Below are 15,777 nucleotides of genomic sequence, written 5' to 3' on the forward strand. Positions count from 1 at the left end.
TTCCACAGCATTTCCATTGCAGTCTATAGAACCAAAAATGCAACTTTTTACATCCAAAAAAGTCCCTAACCTTTTCCAAAACACGCACTGGGTGAAAACGCTCAGATGAAAACATGTCCCATAGGAAATCATGTTAAATGGACTGTACTGCGTTTCTGCAAAACGCTGCAGAAAGCGCTTGGGTGTGAACCTAGGTTAAAGAAAAAAATCACCATACTTACCTGTTCTGCAGCTGCTCCGGTCCAGTCTAATGCTTAACTGTCAGTGGCAGCTTCAGTGTGTAGGAGTGTGTGGGAGAGGCAGCCGACAATAGAAGCCCCATAGTAACTCTAAGGATAGGTTCACATCTGTGTGGGTGGTGCCGCTGCAGATCCGCACAAAAATCCATGCAGCCACGCCACCCGCACAGAGGACTGCGGACCCGCGGGCGGGTGCCATTAGTCCTAATGGCATGCCGCCCGTATTGGAAACCGAGGTTCCCGTGCGGACTGCGTTTTCGGAAGAAGACCTCTTCCCTGCGTGTTACGGGCCACGGGAGTCCATTCACATGAATGGGCTCTCATGCCCGCGCAAAATGCGTCCCACACGGCCACATATATGTCAACCAGGGCTAAGGGTGACGTCACTTCCCAGGCATTTTCCAGCCATTGTCTGCTGTCTCCTGGACACAGAGGGCGCCACTGGAGAACGGAACTGGAGTGGTTGCAGAACAAGTAAGTATATAGATTTTTTTTCTTTACAGGGCTAGATTTTGGCTGTGTAGGTTTAGATGTAGTTAGGTTTTGCCTTTACTTCTACTTTGAGTATTACGTATTACTTGACTGACAAAATACTTTTCAAAACTGTACGTGGCAATCTCAAGGACCTCAAATTTTGTTTAGAAAATTAGAGACAGACCAGCCATTCACTTTTGCTATATAAAGCATTCCTTAATTGAAATAAAAAAAAACAAATACTCAACAAAAATGGAAAATATCAAGGCAATTTTTTCTTTTGTCTTTGTAAAGATGACACTTTTCCCTCTTTTGAACTTCGCTGGGACTTTTTTCTTCTTTTATACATTTGCCTTTATGTTCTTATTGCCTTTTAGTTTTCATTTTGACAAGCTTAAAACGGAGTTCCACTCAAAAGTGGAAGCTCCACTTGTTTGCCTCCACCCCCCCCTCCACTGCCATATTTGGCACCTTTTGGGGGGGAGGGGGATCGGATACCTGTTTTTGACAGATACCCGCTCCCACTTCTGGTTCAGTTCCCTGTGGCAAAGTGAGATGGAAGTTCAACCCCCTTTTCCCTCCTGCAGTCTCCGGGGAATTTTCACAGGTCCCAGGAGACTGCCGGACCAATTAGGAAGCACAGCAAGCTGTCACAGCCTGGTACCCACAGCTGAGATGCTGGCGCCGTGATGGGGAGAAGGGACCAGGGAGAGAACATAGCTGGACCCTGGGACAGGTAAGTGTGTGTTTATTAAAAAACAGCAGCTACAGTTTTTGTAACTGCTGAACTTTTAATAAACACTAAAATGGCTGGAGCTCCACTTTAATTATAGGCAAACCACAATCATCACCCTTCGGACTACTTCATATTTTTAAATGAAACCTGCTTCGTAATTGAAATTTTAGCATATAATGCATATAATAATTTGTTCCCCTCTCCCCTGATCACCATGGGGTTAACATTTTTCACAGGTCTTTCTGCTGGCCTTTGTTTCATAGCAAGCTTGGTTTGAGTGGGAGGGGCTGGCTGGCTTCTGTAAGCACCATAGTACCCTGCCTCACTTGACATATAAAAACTCCAGTTCCTTTTTTGACATGCATCCTTGCTGGACATAGGGTGCTGAAGAACTTTGCTGTGAAATCTACTGGGCAGTTGTTTCCTTATACCATAGAGGAAGTCGGGGATGTCTACTTCTAAATAAAGCTTAGAAAGAGCAGTCCTGTAACCTAAGATCACACCCACATGTAACAAGGGGCAAAAATTATTGAGGCAGATAAAGTGAGGAGCGCCAACACCATTAAGGATCAGGAGGAGAGATGATTGATGATGACTCAAGGTAGCTATGGCAGCTTCAAAGGGTGGTGAGACAAGTTTGCAGGAAATTGACAATATTCAGTTTTAACACCAGAAAAGAATTGCTAAAAATGTGAGAACAAATAACAAGGCTATAGTTCAGTTTTAAAAAAAAAGTTTTCACATTATTAAATATTTTATTCAACTCTCCAGAGTAACGATTGCACATAACACTTGTTCTAATTGTTTACCCCGTTTATGTTAAAACACATCTCTGTATGCTGGCTGAAGCACCACCCCCTTTTGAAGGCCAAATTATGGGTGTTCCTCTGGGTGGGAGGTATATCTAGCACAGAGTTTATCTGGTGTGACCTGAAGGGGGTGGTAACCTTTTGAGAAAGGGCAGGAAAAGCTAGTGAGGACTGCTGATTTCCCTTACTGAAGATGCTGGCACCTGAAGACGATTGGAGAATCGGCTCGGGTGAGGACATTGCTGGATCCCTGAACACGTAAATGTCCTTATATTAAAGTCAGTATTTGTAGCTGCTGTCTTTTTTTTTTTGTGGGGGGGGGGGGGGGGGAGCCTGGAGCTCTGCTTTAACCCCTTCCTCTTAGATCCACCAACCTAGCAGGTCAACCTAACAAAATAGCACACATATACACATTGTAACAGTTTAGTTGAACAAATAACACAGTTGACCTGATGAACCCCAAAGCATGAGCCAGTCCAAAGGAAAAAGAAACTTCAACCCTTTGCTGGAAGAACCTGTGTACACGCTGATAGACACACATAACCACGGGGAGGAGTTGTCATCACTGGTCTCTAGGGTGGCCCCTGCTGCCACTAACCAGAGCTGTCCATCACAAACCTGTCTCCTTATTAGCAGCGTGGTTGGACACTTGGGGGGGAAAGGACACTTGTCTGACCACACTGCTTAGAATTTAAGGGATGGTTTTGAACAGGACCTGTTTAAGTGCTATATGCATGTGGTTCCTTGTGGCATTCAAACATACCGTACTTTATTTTAAAGATCTTCTCTAAGGAGAATTTCTTAAAACCATGCCTTTATGTCAAAAGTTTTTCTAAGTAATTTTATGCTTTACTTGTTTATTGCTCATATGGGACAACTGCCCCTGTAGAACTTTTAAAGGGTTATTGACTTTTATTGCAATACTGCTGTCCTAATCACCAGTTCATTTTTTGGTCTAAGCCTATGGATTTATCCCTGATGCAGAAGTGAACATCCTTTGCATTGATGCTATAATGTTGTGACTTTTTAAATAATCCAACTGGGATATTTAAAATTCATAAATCATAAGCCAGGTCAGATCCAAACATGTACAGTCAGGTCCATAAATATTGGGACATTGACACAATTCTAACATTTTTGGCTCTATACACCACCACAATGGGTTTGAAATGAAACAAACAAGATGTGCTTTAACTGCAGACTGTCAGCTTTAATTTGAGGGTATTTACATCCAAATCAGGCGAACGGTGTAGGAATTACAACAGTTTGCATATGTGCCTCCCACTTGTTAAGGGACCAAAAGTAATGGGACAATTGGCTTCTCAGCTGTTCCATGGCCAGGTGTGTGTTATTCCCTGATTATCCTAATTACAATGAGCAGATAAAAGGTCCAGAGTTCATTTCAAGTGTGCTATTTGCATTTGGAATCTGTTGCTGTCAACTCTCAAGATGAGATCCAAAGAGCTGTCACTATCAGTGAAGCAAGCCATCATTAGGCTGAAAAAACAAAACAAACCCATCAGAGAGATAGCAAAAACATTAGGCGTGGCCAAAACAACTGTTTGAAACATTCTTAAAAAGAAGGAACGCACCGGTGAGCTCAGCAACACCAAAAGACCCAGAAGACCACGGAAAACAACTGTGGTGGATGACCGAAGAATTCTTTCCCTGTTGAAGAAAACACCCTTCACAACAGTTGGCCAGATCAAGAACACTCTCCAGGAGGTAGGTGTATGTGTGTCAAAGTCAACAATCAAGAGAAGACTTCACCAGAGTGAATACAGAGGGTTCACCACAAGATGTAAACCATTGTTGAGCCTCAAAAACAGGAAGGCCAGATTAGAGTTTGCCAAACGACATCTAAAAAAGCCTTCACAGTTCTGGAACAACATCCTATGGACAGATGAGACCAAGATCAACTTGTACCAGAGTGATGGGAAGAGAAGAGTATGGAGAAGGAAAGGAACTGCTCATGATCCTAAGCATACCACCTCTTCAGTGAAGCATGGTGGTGGTAGGGTCATGGCGTGGGCATGTATGGCTGCCAATGGAACTGGTTCTCTTGTATTTATTGATGATGTGACTGCTGACAAAAGCAGCAGGATGATTTCTGAAGTGTTTCGGGAATATTATCTGCTCATATTCAGCCAAATGCTTCACAACTCATTGGACGCCGCTTCACAGTGCAGATGGACAATGACCCAAAGCAGACTGCAAAAGCAACCAAAGAGTTTTTTAAGGGAAAGAAGTGGAATGTTATGCAATGGCCAAGTCAATCACCTGACCTGAATCCGATTGAGCATGCATTTCACTTGCTGAAGACAAAACTGAAGGGAAAATGCCCCAAGAACAAGCAGGAACTGAAGACAAGGAGGCACATATGCAAACTGTTGTAATTCCTACTCTGTTCACCTGATTTGGATGTAAATACCCTCAAATTAAAGCTGACAGTCTGCAGTTAAAGCACATCTTGTTCGTTTCATTTCAAATCCATTGTGGTAGTATATAGAGCCAAAAATGTTAGAATTGTGTCGATGTCCCAATATTTATGGACCTGACTGTAGCTCTTCTGTGGAAGTCATCTGTGTCTGTTTAATACGTAGCAACTTAAATAGCTTATGTTATTAAAGGGCGGTTCTGGGTAAATATATGGGGATAAAGCTGCAGTCTGCCTGGCAGAGGGTACTGTCTAGAACCAAAGAACACACAGGCTTTGATTTTGCCACCTATAGTTCAGGAATAATGTGATTGTTTTTTTTTCCAGGTATGCAATAATGTGTGGTTATATGTCTGAATTTGACAGTGTACAGAATAAAATCAAGAATGGCTACCTCTTTAAGGTTTGTTTTAATCTGTTTAATAGGCAAAATAGGCTTAAGGTCTCGGATTTATTGTATAACTAAACGCAAAACTTTTTTTTAGTTTTGGACATAGTGGAGAGTTATTAGAACCCCTGTCAGGTTTTTATTGCAATCTGTGCCCCCATTAAGGAGATTCATCCTGTCTATTTGTCCTGCTTACTATTATAATGTAAAGTGAAAGTAAAAGAAAATCCCAAATTTTGGTTTGTCCCTAGAAAAGTAATCGAGGGTGAACCTTCCAATGGGGACACTAGTTCTGGAGACTTGGGGGTCCCCAAGGAATTCCCTTAATTTGCCGGGATTTCCTCTCACTTCCTGTTTGGCTATGGGACAGAAAGTGAAGGGAAATCTCTCCAATGGGACCCAGATAGCAAAAAAAAAAAGCCTGACAGGGATTATAACCCTCCCTTGCTCTGTCCAATATGGAAAAAAAGGTTTTGCCTATAGTTCTACTTTAAAATGTAAAAGTAAAGTGGGTTGGTTTACGTATGCTAATTACTCATATATTTGCTGGGATTGGTTGTCCTGGGGTCTGTTGTATTTATTTGTATGATATTTCTGAACATTCACTTTTGTTCATTATTTATACCTTATGTTATACAATTATTAAATATGTTAGAAATGTGGCTGCTTCTACCGACGGCCAGTTTCTTCTGCATCCATTTTTATGCAATAGCTATTCAGTATTTGTTAGCACAATATAAGTAAAAAACACTATCTCTAGTTAGCATCTTCCCGCTGAGTACAACTTTTATGTAATATTCACAAATTTCTACTTTATATGTGGATTACCCCAGCTAGGAACTTGTGTTTCATTAAAACATGAATTTGCAAAAATACATATTCATAATGCATAAACCAAAGGAATTTTTGTTTCTTTTCCTCAGCCTCCTGCAATTCCAGGCCAGTGAATATGGCATTCCTGTGGGCAGCCATGTACCAGTAGGTTAGGCTTGTTTGGCTTTTAGGAAAGGAGATTGCTGCACTAAGCTATATTCCCCAACCACTCATATTGATACTTACCATTACAGTACATTGCTTTTGATACAGTTGGTGTGATACACAACATACAGTGTCCAGTAAATAATCAGTCCAGAAAGTGAAAAAATCTCACACATGGTATTGCCACACTCTGGATGTGTTTTGGTGTGTAATTCTAAGTAAGACCATGCTGCGTGGGAGAAATATCCTATTAAATTGTCAACTTTGTTTTAAAAAATTTTTTTTCATTTTCATTCTGCATTTTCCAAAAACTTGAGCCAAAAAAAAAAAAGATGATATCAAAGACTCACTATTCGTCTTAGAAAATGCCTTGAAATTTCACTGTCCTGGTGCTCTAGGGCCTCCAAAATGTGATGCATAATTTATGCACCTGTAACCCCTGAAAGTGCTCCTTGGATTTTGAACCCCTCTGTGTGGCTACGCTGTGAAGAAAAATCTCAGCAGCTACCACCATAAGAACCTTTCTTGACCCACCCAGCCATGGCTCAGGCACTGGGAGACACACAGCTGTAGCTGGACGCTATTTTGCCTGCTTCTCCCTCTCCGCCAGCAGCACAGCACACACATACAATGGAGGCTACTGCAGCCACTCATCTCTCCACTGGATCGGCATTATCCTCTCCACCTTTCTCCACAGCTGCCTCTCCTCTTCATCAGGATTCTGTCAGTAGAGCTGACCCAGTGATCTTCCCAGCTCCCTCATAGGGATCTCTTTGCTCTTCCTGCTTGGAAACTTTACAGGGAGGAAGGGAACCTGCTACAATGAGCTACTGCATTGTCTCCCCACCAGCTCCCTCTCATCAGGGCTCAACTGTCCTTCTCTGCCTTATACTCATTGGCACCTCCTTCCTCTGAGCATCCCTACCTTGCTGCAGACATCGGGAGCAATTTATCCACTGCTGCAGCATTCTGTTATAATGGACTCGCAAATGTTCTCTTCTGCTAGGGCCCTGCTGGACAGTATGGAAGCCACTGCCTCCCCTCAATCTCTGCCACTTCACCTCTCCCAAGGTTGAATGTCTCCACCAGTATGGCTGACAACTTCCTCCTCCTTGTCAACCACCACAGCCACGGGGGTGTCATTCCCCCTCACCAGCTGCCACAGGGACATCGCCTACCACCATGCCTGCACCATTGATCTCCCCTCCTCTGACTGTACTTCAGGACACTGTGAGTACCCTATCAGGGATATTACCTTCTGCTTCCTCTCCATCCATAGCTTCTGGTTGCATCCAGGGCAACCCCTTGGGGATTGGTCCATCTACCCCTTCCACAAGTGGACCTCCTTCCTCACAGGTCTCTCATTTACAACACCTAGCTCTACAGATAGCATTAGCTCTTTTTTCTGACTCAGACTTAGGAATGATCAAGTCTTCTACATGGTAAGACTTTGTGAAATATATTCCTATAAGGAGAGACTTTCATCTTTTAATCCAAGAAGTTAAAGAAACAAGCCAAGCTGAAATTGGTATGTTGTGTGGCTGACACCATAATTGATGAACTAGTGAATGTGTGGTCAACAAATATATATTTAAATAAATAAACAAAACGTGACACAATAAATAAGTCCCAGATTAAATGTAATTGTCCCAAGAACAACAGACTCGGTGAATCTTCAGCACAAGCCGTGAGACCAGTGGTGTATTTAGGTTTTGTGCTGCCCTAAGCAACACCGAAATTGTGCGCCCCCCCGCTTTCCCAGTGAGAGAGAGACAGAGAGAGAGGTTGCATGGTGACAGTAGTAACTAGGGTGTAAAGGGTGGTGACAATGAAGAAGGGGTGCATACAATATATTATGGGGCATGATGGTTGTATACAGGGTAGGATGGGGGAGCCATAGTTGTAGGAAGGGTGTGATGGGTGTGAGAAGGAATAGTGAAGTGTGATGGGTGGTGAGAGGTGAAGCAGGGTTTATGTGACTGGTGTTTGCAGAGTATAGTAGGGTGGGATCTGAGATGTGCTGGCAGGGTATGTGGGGTTTTGATAGGTGTAATGGGGAGTGTCGGGTGACTTCAGATCTGTGCACGGAGTGAATGGGTGTTTGCAGGTATGGTGGGATGTAAATTCCCTCCAACTCACAGACTGAACCCCCCAGAGTGATCTCCCCCCCCCCCCCCAGAGACTGCCCTCATATACACTGATCCCCCCCCCCCCCATAGACTGCCTTCATATACACTGATTGCCCCTCCCAACAGACTGCCTCCATATACACTGATCTCCTCCCCCAACAGACTGCTTCCATATACACTGATTTCCCCCCCCCCCATACACAGACTGCCCCCATATACACTGGTTTCCCCCCCCCAAATACAGACTGCCCCCCGTATACACCGACCCCCCAACACAGACTGCCTCCATATACACCGATCCCCCCGAAACACAGACTGCCCCCATATACACTGATGTCCTTATAAGGCTATAGCCATAGATCTCATTCACTTCCTTGTAGAAGATCTTTGTTACACCAGTTGGGTATACATGGCAATCGGTACCTTGTAATGGTGGGCTTACATGTTGTGGTTGCAGTTTGTAGAAAGGTACTGATTGCCATGTATACCCAACTTGTGTAACAAAGTTATTTTACAAGGAAAGTGAATGAGATCGATGGCTATATCCTTATAAGGAAGGACATCTGAGTTATGCCTGTGAGTGCTTGCCATTTTTTACCAGAAAGGAGTCCTTGTTTTGTTTATTACTGAGGTCAACTCTCACTGAGATCATCATTTGAGTGTTTTATATGCCTTTTGACCCCTGGCAGGTCGCAGTCGGAAGGTGAGCGTTCACGCTAGCTGGTGGAGGATTGTCTGTTTGCAGCGACCACAGGATGTCTCACGGCTTGTGCTGAAGATTCACTGTGTCTGTTGTTCTTGGGACAATTACATTTATTCTGGGATTTATTTATTGTGTCATGTTTTGTTTATTTATATACAGTCAGGTCCATAAATATTATTGGGACATCGACACAATTCTAACATTTGTGGCTCTATACACTTCATGGAACAGCTGAGAAGCCAATTGTCCCATTACTTTTGGTCCCTTAACGAGTGGGAGGCACATATGCAAACTGTTGTAATTCCTACACCGTTCACCTGATTTGGATATAAATACACTCACATTAAAGCTGACAGTCTGCAGTTAAAGCACATCTTGTTTGTTTCATTTCAAATCCATTGTGGTGGTGTATAGAGCCAAAAATGTTAGAATTGTGTCGATGTCCCAATATTTATGGACCTGACTGTATATTTGTTGACCACACATTCACTGGTTTATCAATGATCCTTTGAATACACTTTGTGGCTATGTGAATGGTTTATATTAGGTAGTTTTGGTCACGTTTTTACATCTGTTGCTGTTCCGTTGTTGTTTTATTATTTTTCCATCTTCACACTTGAGGATGGGGTATATTTCATCTTAACACTTCATGACATTCAATACATTTATGTATATAAAACAAAAGAAAAATATTCCTAGATTATGTGGCTGGTTTTCATCATCAGGCTGTCATGGGCTTAATAAATGTGCCTTTTACAAGCTGTTGAAATGTGAGTGGCCTGGATTTTGTCTTTTGGTATAATATTGATGTGGCAATATTACACTATATAAGTTTTTTCTTTGATGATATGGTGGAGCAAACTAGGAAGCCACGGTGAGGACCTGAAAGAAGATCTTAACTTGGAGGGGCAGGCTATCATTGAGCTGATGAAAAGAGGGTTTAGGATTCCCCAAAATCCTTAAAGGCTTTTCACTCACCAAAATCTGGTGAGTGTATTTGATGTTGGTGTGCACGGGTGATGGGTGGAAGGCTATAAACATCTTTGGAATCTTCAGTTTTCATCACAAGGGACTTTATGGTGTTTTTTCTGAAGATTTTTTTATATAAATATGCACTAATTAAGATGGGACATTTATATTGTGTGATTTATTAATATTTGTATTCAGGTCTATTTTGCGCTGTTTATCTATATATTTAACATTTATGGATATGTTTATTGTTTATTTTTTTATGCACTGAGAAGCGCAGCACCAATCCACTATTAATTTATCGGTTTCACTATTTGGAATATAGTTAGGTGTCTGCGGCCACTTGGTGGGGGTTACAGCCATTTGGCAGCTCAGGAGGATTGTTTCTTTTTTCTCTTTTTAAATGATGAACTGCAGCTGACTAAGCAATTGGCCTCAGCCCTACATGTGCTAAATTGAGTTTGATGGTGCTGTATGAATTTATCTTGGATCAATCTTCAGCACAGACAAGCTTTACAGCCTTTGATAACTATGCTACGTGATTATTCTATCTCATATTAGTGGGATTTCTAGTTGACCTAATGGCTCATCATGATTTATTATTTATTATTATTATTTATTACATAGAGTTTATATAGCGCCAAAGGGTTTGCTCAGCGCTGTACAATAGGGGGGACAATACATGGCACAGTACAACAAAAACAGACCGCGTACGAGGGGTAAGAGGGCCCTACTCTTTCAAGCTTACAATCTAGGAGGGAGGGGGTAGTGGAACAATAGGAAGTGGCTGAGGGGAATGAAGTGGCTGAGGGGGATGAAGTGGTGGGAGGAATGAGGGAGGATGGCCGTTAGGTGAGGGTGGGGTAGGCTTCCCTGAAGAGATGGGTTTTGAGGGAGCGCCTGAATGTGGGGAGGGAAGGCGACAGTCGGATGGATTGGGGCAGTGAGTTCCAGAGGATAGGGGAGGACCTGGAGAAATCCTGCAGTCGTGCATGGGAGGAGGAGACCAGGGAGCAGGATAAAAGGAGGTCCTGTGAGGAGCGAAGGGTACGGGTAGGGTGGTACTTGGGGATCAGGTTGGTGAGGTAGTCAGGGGCAGTGTTGTGAACGGCTTTGTAGGTCAGGATTAGAAGTTTAAATTTGATGCGTTGGGCAATCGGGAGCCAGTGGAGGGAGAGGCAGAGGGGGGTGGCAGAGGTGGAGCGGGTGGTGAGGTGGTTGAGTCTGGCCGCTGAGTTCAGGATGGTCTGGAGCGGGGAGAGCCTGCACTTGGGTAGGCCAATGAGAAGAGAGTTGCAGTAGTCAAGGCGTGAGATGATGAGGGAGTGTACAAGAAGTTCGGTGGTGTCTGGGGTGAGGAAGGCAAGTATCTTGGCAATATTGCGGAGATGGAGCCTGCATGTGTTTGCAAGTGATTTGACATGAGGGAGGAAGGAGAGGTTCGAGTCAAGAATGACGCCAAGGACTTTGGCTTGCGGGGCGGGAATGATAGAGGTGTTGGTGGTGGTGATGGATAGGCTGGGGGGGGGGTGTGGGCAGGGGGAAAGACGAGGAGTTCGGTTTTGGAGAGGTTAAGCTTGAGGAAATGGAGCGACATCCAGTCTGAGTTGTCGTTTAGGAGGTGAGTGATGCGGGCGGAGATAGTGGGGGTGAGGAGAGGGGTGGAGAGGTAGATTTGGGTGTCGTCAGCATAGAGGTGATGATGAAGCCATGGGAGTGTATGAGTGTGCCCAGGGAGGAGGTGTAGATGGAGAAGAGAAGGGGTCCAATGACAGAGCCTTGGGGGACCCCAACAGAGAGGGGGAGGGAGGGGGAGGTGGTACCATTGTAGGTGACGCTGAAGGAGCGTCGGGATAGGTAGGATGAGAACCAGGAGAGAGCGGTATCTCTGATGCCAAGGGAGAGTAGTTTATTAAGGAGGAGGGGGTGGTCGACTGTGTCGAAGGCCGCAGAGAGGTCCAGGAGAAGGAGGACAGAGTAGTCGCCCTTGGCTTTGGCGTTTAGTAGGTCGTTAGTGATTTTGAGGAGGGCAGTTTCAGTGGAGTGTAGGGGACGGAAGCCGGACTGTAATGGGTCAAGGAGGTTATTGTCAATAAGGTGGGCGCTTAGGCGATCGTAGACTATGCACTCAAGGAGCTTGGAGGTGAGTGGCAGCAGGGAGATGGGTCTGAGGTTGTTGGCGTCCGCGGAATCCAGGGAGGGCTTTTTGAGGATGGGGGTGATATGTGCGTGCTTTAGGGGGGAGGGGAATGCGCCAGTAGAGAGGGAGAGATTGAAGATGTGGGTGAGGGAGCGGATGAGGGAAGAGGGGGGTGACCGGAGGAGTTGAGAGGGGATAGGGTCCAGGGGGCAGGTAGTGAGGCGGGCTTCTGAGAGGACCTTGACGATTTCCTCAGTAGTGACAGGGCTGAGGGAGTGCAGTGCAGGGGGGGTTATGGTGGGTGGGGCCTTGGGAGCGGTGGAGGGCAGTGCGGTTGTGAGGGCAGAGGAGGGGGGAGAAGAAGGGGTGACGGGGGTGGGGAGGCTAGGTGGGGAGGTAGATTGCGAGTTGACAATGTCCTTACGGATAGTGTCAATCTTGTTACGGAAATGGGAGGCAATCTCGTGGGCGGTGAGTGAGGTACTGAGTGGAGGAGGGGGGGGAGAGAGCAGGGAGTTGAAGGTGGAGAAGAGTCGGCGAGGGCAGGAGGAGAGGGTGTTGATTAGGTTAACAAAGTAGGCCTGCTTGGCGGCGTGGAGGGAGGAGGTGTAAGTGAGGAAGGCAGATTTGTAGAGGGAGAATGCGTGAGGGGACCTGGTTTTGCGCCACAGTCTCTCCAGTGCGCGACTGCGACGTTTGAGGCGTTTAGTGCTGTCATTCTGCCATGGTTGAAGCAGTCTGGGTTTGATGATGCGTGTGGTTAGGGGTGCCAGAGAGTCTAGGGCAGCTGACAGTGAGTCGTTGTACAAGGTGGTGGCTATGTCAGGACATGACAGTGAGAGGATGCTGTCGTGTAGGCGGTCGGCGGCTGAGTGGAGGGGGGCCGGGTTCAGGTTGCGAAGATTGCGGCTGGTGATGGTTTGGCGGTTTTGGGGGGGGGGGGGGAGTTGGGGGAAGGGGAGATGGAGAACGTGATGAGGTGGTGGTCAGAGAGAGGGAAGGGGGTGTTAAAGAACTGGTTGAGGGTACAGAGGTGGGAGAAGACGAGGTCCAGGGTGTTCCCTCCGATGTGGGTGGAGGATTGCGTGTGCTGTGTGAGCGCGAAGGAGGAGGTTAGGTGGAGGAATTGGGAAGTGGCCGGGTTGTTGTCGTTGATGGGGATGTTGAAGTCCCCGAGGATTATGGTCGGTAGCTCAGAGGAGAGGAAGAAGGGGAGCCAGGCGGCAAAGTTGTCCAGGAAGTGGGGTATGGACCCAGGAGGTCTGTAGATCACTGCGATCCTTAGGGGGGTGGGTGAGAAGAGTCGGATGCAGTGCGCCTCAAAGGAGGGGAAGGATAGAGAGAGTGGGTTAGGGAGGACCTGGAAGGTGCTCAGCGGTAAAAGGAGCAGGCCGACACCACCACCTCTGCGATCGCTCAGTCTTGGCGAATGGGTCCAGATGAGACCTCCATGGGTGAGTGCCGCAGGGGAAGTGGAGTCGGTGGCCTGTACCCAGGTTTCGGTGACTGCTAGGAGGTTTAGGGAGCGGTAGCTGAAGAGGTCGTGGATGGCGGTAAGTTTGTTGCAAACCGAACGAGCATTCAGGAGTGCAACCGAGAGAGGGGGGATAGGTATGGGGAGGAGGGGTACATGTATGAGGTTGAGGCGGTCACGTCGGCTGGCGTGAGCAGGGGGGGTGAGGTGGTGAGGGGCCAGGGTTCGGGGAGATGTCCCCAGCTGATATGAGAAGGAGGAGGGTGAGGAAGGTGGCATGGGAACGGGAGGTGTAGGAGCGTGTGGGTCTGGACGTGGTGGCAAGTGGGTCAGCGGGGAAGTGGAGTAGCAGGAGGAGGTGGTGGGTGCCGTAAAGCGGAGAGGGGAGAAGCGAGGGGGCGATATAGAGCTGCTTAGTGGGGGTGGGCGGGTAGAGGGAGGCGGTTTTAAGGATGGAGGAGAGGAGGACGAGGAGGAGGAGCGCGGGCGGGGTGCTGGAAAGGTCAGGGGGGTGAAGGGGTGCTGGTCAGGGATGGCAAAGCGAAGTGTCCGAAACGCCGTGGGAGGTGAGGGGGTGCAAGTCCGGGATGGTGAAGCAGAGCGTCTGAAGCGCTGTGGAGGAGACTATTGAGTTCTTCTGGGAGGGGAGAGGGAGAGTGGAGGGCAGCAAGGATAGCAGCTGGTTGGTAGTAGTCTGCGGGTGAAGTAGGTTGGTGTCCGTGGGTGCGGCGGCACGTCATCAGTGGGTGCGGTGGTTCGTTGAGCGGAGGGGTCGTAGGGCGCGACGTCTGGGGTGCAGTAGGCGCGGCATCTGGTGATGCTGGTGGCTTGGAGACCGGAGAAGTTGAGGCCAGGTGTTGAGGGCTTGGCGTCGGGAGGCGCTGAGGGTGCTGAAGGATGGAAAGTCTACATATTTACATAGTAAGGCTGTCCATCTAGTTCAACCAGAAAACCAAAAAATATATTGAAAACCCCCATATACACAATCCTGTACCCACAGCTGATTCAGAGGAAAGCAAACAAAACTTTATAAAGCATGATCCATTCACTCCAGCAGGGGAAAAAAGATTCCTTCCTAATCCCCCTGGATGCAATCAAATATTCCCTGGATCAATTACCCCTGGTGTTATTACCTCTAAATAATAATACGAAATTATAGTACGTGCATTTAGGAATGTATCCAGGCCTTCTTTTTAAAACAATCTACTGAGCTGGCCAGAGCCAGTTCTTGAGGGAGTCAATTCCACATTTCACAGCTCTTGTGAAGAAGCCTTTCCATATGTGGAGGGTAAATCTCTTTTACTCCAGAAGTAGAGAGTTCTCCGTTGTCCTCTGTTATAACTTGAAAGTGGTAGGTGTGTAAGATTGCCATGATTGCATGGGCATTTAGGACAGCAGGGTTCTGACTGGATACCCATTCTATGAAAATGCAGCAGGGTATAATGCACTCTGAGTAGAATATATAGTTGTGACAATTTTTGAGACACATTAAGAAAACAAGTGGTAACCGCTTCAAAGGCCTCCTCCCATTGATCACCTAACATGGGGCCCAGATCTCTTTCCCACAGTGCCAAAACCTTTAAGGGGTATTTCTTAAGGCATTCAGTCAAAAGCATGGAATAACAATGCAAAAAAAAAAACCCTAGGAGGATTAGCCAGTAAAGATCAAGTTAAAGAGTGATGTAGGGGATTAATGTCAATCAGCAGTATCTCCCATCACCCTGAAGGCGTGCTGTAATTGTACATAAAGTACATACAGTTGCAAGAAAAAGTATGTGAACCCCTTGGGATTACATGGAGTTTTGCATGAATCGGGCATAAAATGTGCTCTGAACGTCATCTAAGTCACAACTGAACATAATACTACACAAACATTAGATGTTGTTGTCATGGTTTAATTGCACATAACATGTAAACATTCACAGTGCAGGAAGGAAAAAGTATGTGAGGCCCTAGCTTAATGACTTCTCCCAGAGCTAATTGGAGCCAGGAGTGAGCCAACCTTGACTCCAATCAGTGTGATGATATTGGATGTGTTGCTGACAGCTGTCCTGCCCTTAAAAAACACACACCTGTTTTGGGTTTACTGGTTTCAAGAAGCACTGTCTGATGTGAACCATGCCTCGCAGAAAAGAGCTCTCAGAAGACCTACGATCAAGAATTGTTGACTTGCATGAAGCTGGAAAGGGTTACAAAAGTATCTCCAAAAGCCTTGATGTTCATGTGTCCACGGTAAGACAGACTGTCTACAAATGGAGAAAGTTTAGCACTGTTGCTACTCTCCCTAGGCGCGGTCGTCCT

The 15,777-nt window shown here is 46.1% G+C and overlaps 1 protein-coding gene across 6 annotated transcripts in view; it reads left to right on the plus strand.

The window, feature by feature from the left end:
* The window catches only part of RMDN2 (regulator of microtubule dynamics 2), a 284,536-nt gene that overhangs the window by 163,351 nt on the left and 105,408 nt on the right, over nt 1-15,777 (plus strand). For 4 of the 6 annotated variants that reach the window (XM_089681783.1, XM_089681782.1, XM_089681784.1 and 1 more), the window contains one exon: nt 5,023-5,098. In XM_089681783.1, coding sequence (XP_089537909.1) covers nt 5,023-5,098 — 76 coding nt within the window. Of the gene's footprint in view, nt 1-5,022; nt 5,099-7,067; nt 7,292-15,777 lie in introns of all 6 variants that reach the window. The other 2 variants (XM_089681785.1, XM_089681786.1) reach the window with 1 other exon arrangement.

The sequence above is a fragment of the Staurois parvus genome, unplaced genomic scaffold, assembly GCF_062004578.1.
Source record: "Staurois parvus isolate SC_StPar_1 unplaced genomic scaffold, SC_StPar_1.0 ptg000277l, whole genome shotgun sequence".
In the NCBI taxonomy this organism is placed as follows: Eukaryota; Metazoa; Chordata; class Amphibia; order Anura; family Ranidae; genus Staurois; species Staurois parvus.